Genomic DNA, 13,529 nt, shown 5'->3' on the forward strand with positions numbered 1-13,529 from the left:
ATGACACTCCATCAAAGATAATGCAAGAGCGTTAGGTTTTAAGACGTGAACACGCCGCCATTAGACTTGGTATCAATATAAGGGTACATGGGGTTCCGTTTGTGCCAACATAAATTATTAAAAAAAAGACACAACGTTAAAAATAAACTGTTTTGAGATAATTTTGGAGGCTCTTTTTTTCATTCCTACGTTTTTTGTCTTTATGTTCAAACTTGCGCCCTTGTGAGGATGACATTATCATTTGGTCCGGCATCTGAGGGTGTTAGAATCGAGCGTCTCTCGTCCGTTAGGGGCGTGTGATGCACAGTCGAACAGCGAATGAACGGGCAAAATGGACGACTCCCGGGATGTTCAAACTTCCAAGCGAAACGACAGCTCCAGGTCGATTTTGTCTTCTGCTTCTAGCATCACAATGGAAATCAAACGGAAGAAAACAGGAGAAAGTTCGGTGAATTTGCAGACAGAGGTATGGTTGAGGAGCTAAAGAGTGGTTATTGTGTGCGCGTGCGTAACAATGACAGGTCAGTTGGTGCCCCAGGGGGTGCAAAGTGCAGCGATAGTATAAGTATTATTCGGTACAAGCAGCATCTGCAACTATTGTGGTGTTTGTTCATATCTAATGTATCTTTCTTGACTTATTTTGTAAATATAATACACATAACCGACTGTTAAGCCCTGAATAAGGAAGAAATGATGTCTTTTTAATGGCTTTTATGTAAAAAGCAGCACATTTTAAGTATTGATACCTTGTGTTTAGTCAGATCAATATAGAAATGTAAATGCAATAGGACTGAAAAAAATTCACAGTAAAAAAAACTTAATAAGCATGGTTTGTGAAAACTGCAATGTAAATACAGATTGACTATACTACGACTGTGCATCATGTCTGCCCAGTTTATTATTCATGCAGAGAAATGTTGCATCTGAAAAGCCAAAGGTGGAGAGAAAACATGCTGTAGACCAGAGTTAGCAGCAGATGTCATTGGTGATGTAAAAAGCACAGGATTTTGAGGAATGGCATGAGGCAATATCAAAAAATGCCACTAATCTCTTGACCTTGTCGCAGGTTTCTGTCTAAGTTGCTTCTTTTTTTTTATTACAAATTCCAAGCATATAAAAGACAAATTCTTTATGTACTAATATTAGTTTAAACATGTAGTATTTATTGGTCTTTATGAAGTTTATTCATGATTTTTCTGTTCACTGCTTTGTCAGGTGTGGCTCCTTATAGAACATACCTAGATACTATATCTGTAGAATTAACAGAAGTTTTTTAAATTAAAATAAAGAAGCAGATTTTTAACGGGGATGATGCACTTGTAAATCACAATGCCATATAACGATTTTTAGATTTTGATAAGTATCTGTTTTTTTTCTTGTATATATTGATCAATTGCCTAATTTCTTTGGGGGGAAAAAACATTCTAGTCACAGAAATACTACTAAAAAGCTAACCGAATGTGGTTAATTTATTTTTTCAAATGCATATATTTGGCAAATACAAGTTTCATGCATCAGTCATTGAATTCATATTTTTTAAACTTAAAATAACATTTTAAACAAAAGTCACAAATTCACTCTAGTCAGCCTGTGTTTTAGCCTATTGTCTGTCTAGAATAATATAAGCTGTCATTGTTTGGTTTGAAACAAACTTTTTTGCTAAACCTTTTGTGTGTTGTGTTCACACAGAACACAAGTGTGCAAGCGAAGCTTGACTTTGAGATGCGAATGCGAGAGGGCGCCTACAAGCTTTTGCTGGCTTGCAGTAAGAGAGAACAAGTTCTTAACGCTTCCAAGAACCTCTTGACCTGCAATGCCAGGATCAAGGCTTATCAGACTCTGCTGCAGAGGCAAAAAGAGGAGCAGGGCATGATGGGAGCGGCGAGAAGGTAGGAAGAAAGTAGGAAGATGCACTTCCAGGTTATTTAAAAAAGACAGATTTTAAACAATAATCTCTGCTTTATTGAAGAAATCAAGACTTAAATGAAATGTTTGAAGCTTCACTAGAACAAAGGGGAATTTTTAAAACTATTGTTAGTTTTTCTTTTGTGGTGAACATTTATCGAAACATACTAAGATGAGTTTTAAAATGAATTTAAAGACTTGCAGAGCATGCATCTGGTGGACGTGTGGCGTGTCATGGGACCATTGCACTCTCTGGTAAGAAAGTTCATATTTTTTGCAAAAAGTCATAAAACATCCAACATATAATAAACTAACCAAACAATTATTTATTTATAGGAATAACACGTATTCTCCTTTTCTGATTAGGTCTCCGTATTCCTTTATTGTGGAGTGACTCTGAACACTTTAATAACAAAGGAAGTAAGTTTGTTTCATTTGAATTTCTTGTTGGCATGTTACTTTTTGTGGATACTTGTTTTACTCGCATATTTACTGTAAATTCCTGCGTTTGGCAGCCTCTCGTCGGGTGGCGGTGTTTTGCTTGATCAAGATGGGCTCAGATGTGTTTGACACAGAGATGGTGGTGTTGGACAGATCAGTCACCGACGTCTGCTTTGAAGGAGTCACCATCTTGTAAATATTGTCCTTCCACTCCAATATGATGATTTTGGAAGAAATATTTTTTTTGTTTATTTGAGATCAATTTAAGGGATTGTGTTGGCAGTTCTGCTTCAATGCACCCTAAATCAGATGTAGTTAAACCATCTAGACTTGATTTGTTCAGTTCTTAGTTTGATACCGTGATCTGCTCTCAGTAAAGATGCAGTTCCTGAGTTTGAGCTGAGGGTGGAGCTGTGGAGCTGTGCTCTGGAGGAAGAGCTGACTGTGGTTAACACGCCAAAGAAACTGGCAAAGAAGTTTCGTAACTCGTTTGGAAGGGCCTCTGAAAAGAAATTCTGCTCTCTGCTGGAGAGTGCAGAGCCTGACACCTTCCTCCAACATAACCCCATACCCAAGTATGTCCTCTGATTTCTCACAAAAGTCCAACAAAGCCCACAAGTCAGAAGATTGTTTGAGTAAATAAAGGATGCAATTAAACACTTTCTTTTGGATTTTTTTTATTGAAGGACATAATTTACTGAAATATGTATTTCTAGTTGTAAATATTTTGTGGTCCTTTTATCCTCATATGTCAAAAAAAACAATTTTTTTGCTTGTTTGTTCTTATTGTCATTTTACCTACATAAATTTTAGGTTGGTTGCACGTCTGCACATACCGTAGTATTTTTAAATGACACAAACCACATGTTGAAAGGGATCCCTTGCTTTCTGGAATTAAAGATAAATTACAAAAAAAACAAACGGTGCATTCACAAAACATCAAAACATTGCTTTTAAATGAGCTAAAATCTGTATGTTATGTATCTGTCTCCCTGTTACAGTGGAGCCAAATACAGCCTGCTGGCCTACACCACCCTGGGCCTGCCTGAGGCTGAAGGCAGTTTTCAGTCTCACTCTCTCATTGTTCTCCAAGATGGTAAGACACAAGTGGATTTTATATCTAAGGTAACGAAAGAAATATATATGTTTTGCTCTCAGCTGAATCAACAGCATAGCAATAATCAAATATTTTACCCCAGTTGGGTTAATACCCAAAATGAAACAAAATAACCTATAATTGAAGTTTAGCTTGGATTCCTTTGTTGTTGTCGTTTTTTAACAATTAAATTGATTAGGGGGAAAGAAAGTGTGACTCAGTCTGGTTTTTGTTCTAAAGCCCTAATTTTAGAGTAAGACGTGTAGTATGCTTGTGGTACATATTTACTTCATTGTGTGTATTATGGAACAAACAAAAAAGCTACACATGAAGAAGAAAATAAGATACTCCGGTAAATTATTGAAGGCTATTTTCTTTTTGTCATCTAACCTGCTGATCTCCCCTTTCACAGCTGAATGGTCGTCATGGCTTCCACTTTATGGCAACCTCTGCTGTCAGTTGGTGGCACAGCCTGTTTGCATGGCACAGAACATCATGAGTGGTTACTTGAATCACAAGGTAGACCCTTAAAATAGCTTTTAAGAGGTTTCGCAAACTGTGGGACTTGTTACTGGATTGAGTTCTGAGTTTGTTATTGTGATTTTTCAGCAAAGTGTTGAGGGGATGAGCCGCTGCTGCAATCTCTACTGTGTGCTGAGCGCTGGCTTTTTTTCATGTTACTTCTCCCCAGAAGAAATTGATGCCAAAGTGCAGCCCTGTCTCCGTGTGCCTGTCACTAAGGTAAGTGAGGGAGGCAAAAATGTTATTCCTTCTAAAGCAGAATAAGAAAATGTCCCTTTTTTTTTTTCAATACTACTGCCTTTCTTTTACATTTTGTGACATTTAATTACAAACATCTCAAGTTTGTTATTGCTGATTTTTAGATTTGAGTGTAGTCTTTTGTGTAACATTTGGAAGCCCACCAGAAAGCAAAATGCCACATTACTCACTCTTCTTCTGTGGATTTTGGCATTTTGCTGCTATGTTAAGATTTAATGACACTTTTTCAGAGTTGCATAAAAGAAAATTTGCTCAATGCCTGGAGGGTATGTTAAGCAGTTTGTGTTGGAAATGCAGGAGACGCGAATTCGAGTGGTAGGGAAGGAGTCAGCAGGCCACAAATCCAGGAGTTTGTCCATCATCAACCCTTCGCCAGAGGGATCTCAGACCACAGTCTTCATCACAGACACCAACGATGAGCTGGAGAACTGGCTGGACGCCCTTCACCAGCATATCTATGATCAAAGTGTGTTTATTTTTTTTTTTGCCTCCGGCTGCAGTTCAGCCGTTTCCATGACAAAAATGAAAATTATATAAAAGTACATGATTAGAAAAAGAGAATTTGTGTGCCACAGTCCTAACTGAGGGATGGAGACAAATTTATGTTTGGCCAAAATTCTGTGAGAAGGAGAAAACGAATAAAAGTGGAGTTTGGTTAATAGGTGTCTCTTGTCTCCCCTTGTTTAAACCCAGGCCAGTGGCTGCGCTGCTGTGACAGCCTAATGAAAATTGTAGTTGCATCACCACGGAAACCATCCCTCTTCCTCACCAAGCAGGCTGACTCTGTTTACAACGAACTCAGTGAGTACAGTCATTATATTAGCCGCTGAAGAGAGTTGCTTTATATAGTAGATAATGTCGGATAATGCAAGTGCTCACAATAAATGAAATATAATACGTCCCATTAGCTATGCATAATAGTGCTCACTCCAGTGGTTAATGCATGCAAATTAAATCAATTCACATGCAAATGAGAACAGAGAAATATTGTTTGAATTTGTGTCGTTGGATTATCTAAAAGATGAAGTTTCTGATTTGTTTTCATGTTTCCTACAGGTATAAGTTCTCCTGGTAAGTTTGAGAGTATTACAGATATTATCCACAGTAAAATTGAGGAGACGGACGGCAGCTTCCTCATTGGCTGTGAAGACAAGAAGGAGGCTCCTAATTGGTCGAATCTCTTTGATGGGTCCCATTCCTTGGTTGTGGAGAAGAGTACCATGTCCCACAGCAGAACCTCCACTCCTTGTTCGAGCCCTAAGCCAAACACAAACTCTACACCTCTCAGTAGTAAGAAACGACGGGCTCCTCCTCCTCCATCTGACAAGGAGCCCTTTGCTCCTCCTACTCGTCCTGCCCGACCTCCCCTTCCTCCCATTCATTGCCAGCCTCCTCCTTCAAACCAGGAAAAGGAGAACTCTGGAGCTTGCATTACACGGCCAACCACAAGGTCCAAAACTGGCAGACCATCTCTGGATGCCAAGTTTTCTGCCATCATCCAGCAGCTCCAGCGCAGCAGCGCTGGCGGCTCCGCAGCCCTGCGAAAAAATGCTCCTCTTGGGATCCTTGAAGTGCAACCACAGGGCGAGCCTCATGCGCCTCTGCAGCAACTGGACAACCAAACTCCTGAAGCCGCAGCTGATGGCTTTGTCAGAGCCGTCAGTGGTCCTTGTCCTGTTCCAGCACCGCGCAGCAAACTGAGGAAATCTTTCAGAGAAAATGATGAACATGAAAGCACTCTAAGATTGACTGTTGAGCTAACGTCACCATATGAACCCCAAACAACATAACATGGTTTTTTAACTGCACTAACAACTCAAAGTCTGTTTGGAAATTTTCTTGGAAGAAATTTTGGTAAATAATCTAACCTGATTTTCCCTGAGATTAGGATCTAAAAACGTCACTTAAATGTTCCCTATGCATTATTATAATGCTAAAGCCATTACAGCCTGATTGGGAGGAACCAGTAAAGGAACCAGTTATGATCCAAATGCACATCCAGCACATTATTAACTGCTAAAGGATCTCATGTCATCGTCAGCACTGCTTAAGTATGTTTTCTAACATTTAATAACATTATGAGTGCTGCTGTGGGGTGTAACTGGAAGCCATAACAGAAAAATCTTAAAAATTGTCATCATTGTTAAGATAAGTTCTCCTTAAAGACTCAAACAAAATAGCAATAGTGTACAAATGCATTTCAGCATATTTCTGTTTTTTTTGCAGCCAACCTGCTAAAAAAGTTGAAAGCTGTTTGCTGTTTAACGCAAAGGCATCGTCACTCGCAAATGATAAAGTAAAAGCTGCTTTTTTTCTGCCATTGGGGCATTGAACTGAAGGAAAGGGATTTTGCAAAAACACTCAAACAGAGATTGATCCAGTGGCTAACTGTGGATGAGTCATCCCTTTTGGAACCATCAACATATTCCACCTACTGTGACGACTTTATGACCACTATACCAGATTTTAAAGGAACACAATTTTAGGAGCTTTGCGAGCAGTAATGTGACTTCTCCCTTTCCCCAGAGGTCTTAATAATAGAGTGACCTTGGTTTTTACTGGCCACACAATATGTCTAACATAATTTAACTCTGCAGCCAATAAATGCTGTGAACTTTGCAGAATGAATGGGCCTTTTGAGTGGCCTAAATAATGAATGCCCTTGTGTATGTTTTGAGCACACCCCGTACTGCCAACCACTAAATATTTTAGCCACTTAATGATATTGTGTTGAAGAATGGTCATCATAATTACTCATACTGTAGAAAACATTACGTTTCAATACTTTCCCTGAAATTGCCAGTCTCTCTAAAGCAGAACAGGGTAAAGCTGCTGTGAACATTTTCCTTATCTGGCTCTGCAAATTTAGCCACATTTGGAGGGTGATGTAGATTTGTGGGAAGGTGGTTAATGGGATTTAATTTTAGCCTTTCAAGGCAATGGCTTGTTAAAAAAAAAAACGAAAAAGAATGCAGCAAAGAACATTTTCTCGTGTGTATGTGATTGATATATTAGTCATTTTGATTTTCTACTGCATGAGTTTTTTTTTAACTAAAGTTTATTAGTGTTTGTTTCTTACATGGATGATTTCTTAGGCTCTAATCCAGACGTAATGCTTTTTTAAATTTTTAATTTAGTAAAAACTCTATTTCCAGATGTAGTTCAGCATTTGTGTATAGACCCCTCTGGTGAATTCTCCAATCAGAGTGGAAGAGATGTGGTTTTATCTATAGTGGAATAAAATGGGAGAAAATGTGCAAATGCCTTCTTAACGTCAGCATCTATGCTAAATTGTTGCGGTTCATTTTTTTGTACTGTTTTTCTTTTTTATAAAATGTTTTTTTCCTGTATTGTATCAGTCTTCCTAATCAGTTAGCATTGATTTAGGTAATCATACACTGATCTTGCCCTTGTTCTGCAATTTCTTAGTGCAATAAAGTGAAAGAAAATTTGTTCTAAAATAATTGTAGCTATTATTTCTTAAACATTTCAGTTTCTCTTCTACTCTGCAGTTTAGAAAACTGATTATTTTTGTAATATTGCTGCAATAAAGCAACCTACATTCCACCCTGGTGAGGCTGCTTATTTCTGCTGAGCTTGGAAGTATTGCTGAATATTTTTTTTATGTTAAAGATTTTGCAGTGGGGTAAAAATAAGTCGAGACCTAGCTTTTATTGCAGCTCAATTCACATCTCAGAGATACATGAACTGGCACATTTCTTCACTGCAGCAATACAGGAGAGACTTATCTGGCTTTGAGCCCAGAAGTGCCCTATTTTGAAAATGAAGGCAGATAGACTCTAATAATGGGATGAAGGTTTTACAGAAAAGACCCAGTCTTTACTGAAAGAAATATGTATATAAATGAATTAAGAACACAACTGAAGAAACGTGTATTGATAGTAAAATATTTTAATTAAATATACAGGAGGTCATACCATACAAAATGTCTTTATTTTTTTAAATCTTGTCAGCTGAGTGATTGGTAAACAGATGGCTACGGTATCAAAAACACTTTTAGGATACACATTAATGGAAATGACGTTGCAAAAAAAAAAAAAAAAAAGGTGAAACCGCAACAACAAAAAAATAGTTTCCTAATTTTTAAATTGTAGTGTTTATCTGAGCCGTACATAAAACAGAGCAAATAGGACAAAAGATAAATTGTGTAACCAACTGTTATACTTTTTTTCTTTTTTGTTTAGTATGTACAGATTATAACTGATAGATGACAACAATCACACAGTGCTATCTACAGAGCTATTTACACAAGAAGTAAGACTGGAGGGTTGCCATGAATTGATCCCATATAAATGGTCTGTACAGAAGCCAGTACTATATGCAAGTTTTACCTACACACAGCAATGTACAGTACGTAATCTGAAATAAATGTCTTTAAGTACTTAGTTCAACTTTACAGCTTTTTCTTCTTCTTCTCTTCAAACACCAGACACTGTATATTTCGAGTATCCTGGATTGCAATTATAGTGGTTGTAAAAGCCAGCGCAGGTGTTGTGTTTCCACCTCCAGGCTGTGGAGCACAGTAAGCATACTTTATGGAGTCTGGTACCTTTTCATCAATGCTCGAGAACACAGAGCGCACACATGCCCTGTGGACAGCAGACACCAGACCTGTGTCAATACCAACTGTCAGTAAATCCTGCAAGGTCTTGTTTAATCGTTTCATCTGACGCAGGTAAACCAGTTGATGGGTTTGGACAAAGATGCTAAATACTGGCTTAATGTTTGACTTATTTATAAAAAATAATAATACAAATTTGTGCCTTACCCTTTAAGTCTGGTGTCGACAAGCCAAGTGTGCCTTATCTATTTAAGTATGAGTGCGCGCTGTATTTGAGACAAGGGTGACAGAAATATAGACATTCCTAGCCTGCTACAGAAGATAAACCTTAACAAGTGTAGTGCTAACTCTAATCCAAGACTGCAAAAGGCACGTTTATTTGCAAAGCAGTAAAATCCTAAGAGACAACATTCTCATGAAATCATACAGTGGGTCTTTTCAGGGCGCTGTGCATCAAAAAAAAGCTTTTCAAGTCGAGGAACAAAAAGATGAAATGGTCATTTTTCTCCTCTTTCTTTCTTTTTTCTTAATATAATGCGCTCTGCAGCACATGCCTGCTTCATTACGCTGGTCACGCAGAAAGAAAGAAAAAGCTTCAACAGTCTTTTAATCACAAATTGTGCGATGGACCAAATTTTTAACAAATAAACATTCATGATTTGTCATTTTCGAACTGAAAGACAGCAAATAAAGACCTGAAATATAATAAAAAAGAGTTGACAGTACATCTGTCACACACAGCACCGCTGAATGATGTGTCATGATCAAAACTACTTGTGTTAAGCAGCACCACAGTGAGTGTTAACGTCTATTCTAAGCAGTCCGGGTAAATTAGCTGTGGCACAAACAGGCTACAGAGTTTAGCCATGTAAACAATTGCAACGCAGCGGCTGCCTAAAGAGTAATAATGCGCTCATCAGCTGCTGAAGATTGCAATGTTTTAACGCACGTCTAGTTATAGTTCTGCTGTCATAGTTGTAGTGTTTTAAGCAACAAAGTGTAGCCCTCAGAGGAGGTAAACGCATGGCTTTTCTCTGCTGCCCTTGTCTTTTTAAATATCCAGAGCAACAACTCGCCTCAAGAGCGGCAAACTGATCTGTGAGCACAAACGTGAGCATTGTGCAAATGGGGATACAACAGCAACATAAAAATATACAGTAAGTGGTGATACAAAGAACAGTGCAAAGTATATAAACGAAAGGAATACACAAGTAAAAAAAAAAAAGAAAATAGAGCTCTCAGTCTGACTGACAAATTCATCAGTCAACGCTGCAATCAGTGTTTCGTCTCGACACTCTCCGAACATGAGAGACAGAGAGAAGCCAACACAGTTTCTGTGGATGAAGTACGAAGAGTGGGAAAGCAAGCTTCCACCTCTCCTTTACAGTCTGGTGCTGGGGTGTACCGAGGACAGCTGAGGTGGTGGGAGGGTGGAGAGAGGGTAGAAATGGTGCAACAGGTCTTCGTACAGTGCTGCCCCCCCAGGGTGCCTGTAGAAGTGGTGAGGGCTTGGGCTGGAGGCCAGTAGCTGCCTGTGGAACATCATGGAGTGGAGGGTTAAAGGTGGCACGAGGGGAGACACAGCGGACTGGCTTTTTAAGTACTGCAAGCCCGGGTGCTGCCGCATGCCGTCCTGTGACACCAGGCTGCCGTGTGTGTAAATGCCGGGGTAGAGGTGAGCAGCGTGGTGAGGGAGGAAGGTGGTTGTGGGGTGGCCCTCGGGTAGATGATTGTTAAGGTGAATTGCGTGGGCTGGCTCTGCTGGTTTCAGCTCCTCCGGGTCGCTGCGTCTCACTGTGCCAGCAGGATGAACTGGCGTCACCACCCGCACTTTTCTTTCTGGGGCGTCCTCACCCTCAGGCTCCACAAGGCTCCTCTTATTAGGCCGAATGGGACTGGAGAGGGACGACTCCCCTGATACTTTGGGGCTAGGAAAGGATTGCATTGACTCCACTGAGCTCTGTTTTGGGGGAGAGATTGTCATAGGTGGAACTCGGCAGGCTTTAGGATGGGAATCTAAACTCTGATGCATGATTGAATAAGAGAGACTACAAAAGGGGGGCTTTGAGAACCTCTGAGACAGAGGTTTAGAAATTGAGAAGTCTCTAGGCTCATCTTCAGCTTCCCTGCTTTCAGCAAGTGTTTGAGTCCTGTCACTGTAGTTACACCTGTAGGCCAAGCCCTCCGGCTCCAAGCTGCCACAAACAAAGCCTTGACTGCCCTCATGCTCTCTGGTGTAGTGCTCTCTCCGCTCTCCGCCGGTGAAGCCGGCCATCCTCTCCTGGCTCAAGCAGCTCTCCGTTTGTCTGTACAGACTGTGGAGGTGAGGGGAGGAGTAGCAATCGCCTGCAAAGCTTCTGGACTGAGCAACTGAGACTTGAAGTAGCTTCTCTCCGCTGTTCTCGACAGTGTCCGGAGCTTGGGTGCGGGGCAGAAAGGGTTGCCATGGTGCATTGACCTGAGCCTGCAGGTTTGTCCGGCAGCTGTAGGTGTCTGAAGGCTCCCCAGCAGCGCTCCTCTCAGGTTGGCCTCCGTTTGATTGGTGCGGAGCCTTGCTGCTTTGAGCATGCTGGATGACTGATGGCCTGAATATAGTCTCGGGGATGCTGTCTGATCCACGCCTCTGTCTCACCTCCTTGTCCTCCCCTTTTCTCTTCTCGTCAGCCACGGATAAAACAGGGAAAGAAGATGCAACAGTGGACAGTGGAGGCTTAAGAGGAGAAAAGGAGAAAGGGTTGGATTCGCAAACTTGGGAGAGGAGCTTCTTTTTGGCCAATGGAGACATGACCCCCTGACTGGTTTTGCTGTAGGCAGCTGCTTGCCCGGGGCTCTGAGCAGACTCTTTCTTAATGATGCCATAGTCCTCTTTGTCTTGTGAAGAATCTATGCTCAAATTCAGGCATTGTCCATCTGTCTGCTTGCACATGGGCAGCACCTTCCCCACTCTCCCACCGTGATGCTCGGTGGAGTCTTTGACCTTAGAGAAGGGTTCTTGCAAAGCCCCGTGTCCAGCAGCTTTATTTTGATCCCAGCGATGAAGCAGGTAAGGATTTTTAGGAATGAAATGCCCTTCAGTTTGCTGTTCGCCTGCGACTTTCAATGAGACGGGCTCATTGATTTTTCTCCATTCGGACTGGAGAGCTGGCCTTATTTGGGGGTGGAGGCCGGCGTGTGGGGATCTGCAGCCTGGCTCTTTGGGGCATAATAGAGATGGCTGCTCCGCTGACAGTGATTCTTCCTTCTTCAAAGTGAGATGTAACTCCTCTTCCTCTATTATTATGGGCTCGTCTTGCAGAGATGAATCTTGCATTACTGAAGCAGACAGCTCGTGATTCCCTTCTTTCCCCTTGAAGTCCTGCATGAGGCACAAAGTGCAACAGATATTTTTAATAGAATGTATCAAGAATCAATGAAAATTCTGGTAAAAGGTTCAGATGAGAAAGCCAGATAAATAAATAACTGAATTTAGGCTGTGGAGGAATCTCGATGAGCCAGCAGTTGTGACTGACCTGTGATTGTTCTTGGCCCTTTGCAGTCTCCCCTTGGTCCTTTTTGCTCCCCGGCTTTGGACTGCTGGGGCTTTTTAGCTTCTTGGCCCCCACTCCTTTCGATTTGGCTCCGGCGACAGAGGCCTTCTCTTGGCCGCCATCCTGCTTCCTGGGTTTGGCCAAGGGGAGGGGCTTGTCCTGCTCGCCTTTAATGTGCCTCTCATAAGGAAGGAGGAGCCTGAGGAAAAAAAGGCAATTGATCATCTCAGGTTGAGCCACATGTAGCTGTGACGTTCTGCACGGTTAGGGTGAAAACAAGACACAACAAGACAAGACAAACAGACAAAAGGATCACCAGTGATCCTGATCTATTTTGAAAGCATACCCAGTGGTCTTTTAATCATGGTTATGTCTTTTTTGGCCAAATACAAAACCTGTGCCGTTTTCTAGGACATAGTTTCTGCAGGGCAGCAGTAGTTCATCACAAATTCACCTCTGAATTGTGGGCGGGACTGTTAGCGTGGAGTAAGCCCACTCGCATTTCCCTTCATCCGTCTGTTTACACATTCTCCCGCTAGTGTACAGCCCCTCACACCCCCAACCATGCAACAAAAATGGTGAACAATATTGGAGTTCTCCAGCCGTACAGATTGAAGCCAGATATCAGCTCAGACAAGGAAAAAAAAGACGGATCTCTTTGTCTTCAAGTGGATACATCAGAATGGAGAGGAGCAGGGACCTTGTGGCATGCCCGGCTTATTTTCTCTTTTTTCTATGTTCTATGTAACTAATGTGCTTTTTATGTGCTTTTATTTTTTCCTCTGCTCCTGATTCACAAGAATTTGAATAAAAAAATAATCAGGAATACAATTTTAAGCTTAATTTTATATTTATATTATATAAGCCTGCACAATAAATCGCAAATGTATCGTTATAGCGATATCATGCTGTGAATTATGCATAACGTGAAAATTGCAATAAATGGTCGTCTCAAATAAGCTAAAACAACCTTATGGCAGCTTGAAGTATTTAACAAATCAAATAAATTGAGTTAGTTAAGTTAAGGGGACACTAAGTTAGGGGAAGTTAAGGGGACTCTTATTTAAATTAAACTGTTGCAGTGAAATGGAAAATATTGTTTAGCTATTTGTTCATGTATCGCAACTTATATCGTTATAACAACATTGATCATTAACATCGCATATCGTGAGTTTTCCTCATATCGTCACCTACATAC

At 40.8% G+C, this 13,529-nt stretch overlaps 2 protein-coding genes across 4 annotated transcripts in view; one reads left to right on the forward strand and one right to left on the reverse strand.

The window, feature by feature from the left end:
* Nucleotides 1–284: 284 nt before the first annotated feature.
* On the forward strand, nt 285–8,288 carry LOC101159462 (rhotekin-2). Of its 3 annotated transcripts, none has more exons than XM_023963782.1 (13): nt 381–466; nt 911–1,012; nt 1,690–1,889; nt 2,102–2,160; nt 2,272–2,325; nt 2,421–2,538; nt 2,721–2,921; nt 3,348–3,442; nt 3,855–3,961; nt 4,052–4,183; nt 4,520–4,688; nt 4,916–5,023; nt 5,279–8,288. In XM_023963782.1, exons 3-13 carry the CDS (start codon nt 1,723–1,725, stop codon nt 6,010–6,012), a joined length of 1,944 nt encoding a protein of 647 aa, XP_023819550.1. In that variant the 5' UTR covers nt 381–466; nt 911–1,012; nt 1,690–1,722; the 3' UTR covers nt 6,013–8,288. The 3 variants fall into 3 exon arrangements, with proteins under 3 accessions (XP_011482621.1, XP_023819550.1, XP_011482623.1); XM_011484321.2 differs by having other exon boundaries at nt 382–466; nt 895–1,012; XM_011484319.3 differs by lacking the exon at nt 911–1,012 and having other exon boundaries at nt 285–466.
* Nucleotides 8,155–13,529, reverse strand: part of arid5b (AT-rich interaction domain 5B) — a 78,520-nt gene continuing 73,145 nt past the window's right edge. The window contains exons 9-10 of the mRNA XM_011484322.3: nt 12,314–12,530; nt 8,155–12,159 (exon numbers count right to left, since the gene is read on the reverse strand). Of these exons, the coding sequence (XP_011482624.1) occupies nt 10,186–12,159; nt 12,314–12,530 (2,191 nt within the window). The 3' untranslated portion in view covers nt 8,155–10,185. The remainder of the gene's footprint in view (nt 12,160–12,313; nt 12,531–13,529) is intronic.

The sequence above is a fragment of the Oryzias latipes genome, chromosome 15, assembly GCF_002234675.1.
Source record: "Oryzias latipes chromosome 15, ASM223467v1".
Classification (NCBI taxonomy): Eukaryota; Metazoa; Chordata; class Actinopteri; order Beloniformes; family Adrianichthyidae; genus Oryzias; species Oryzias latipes.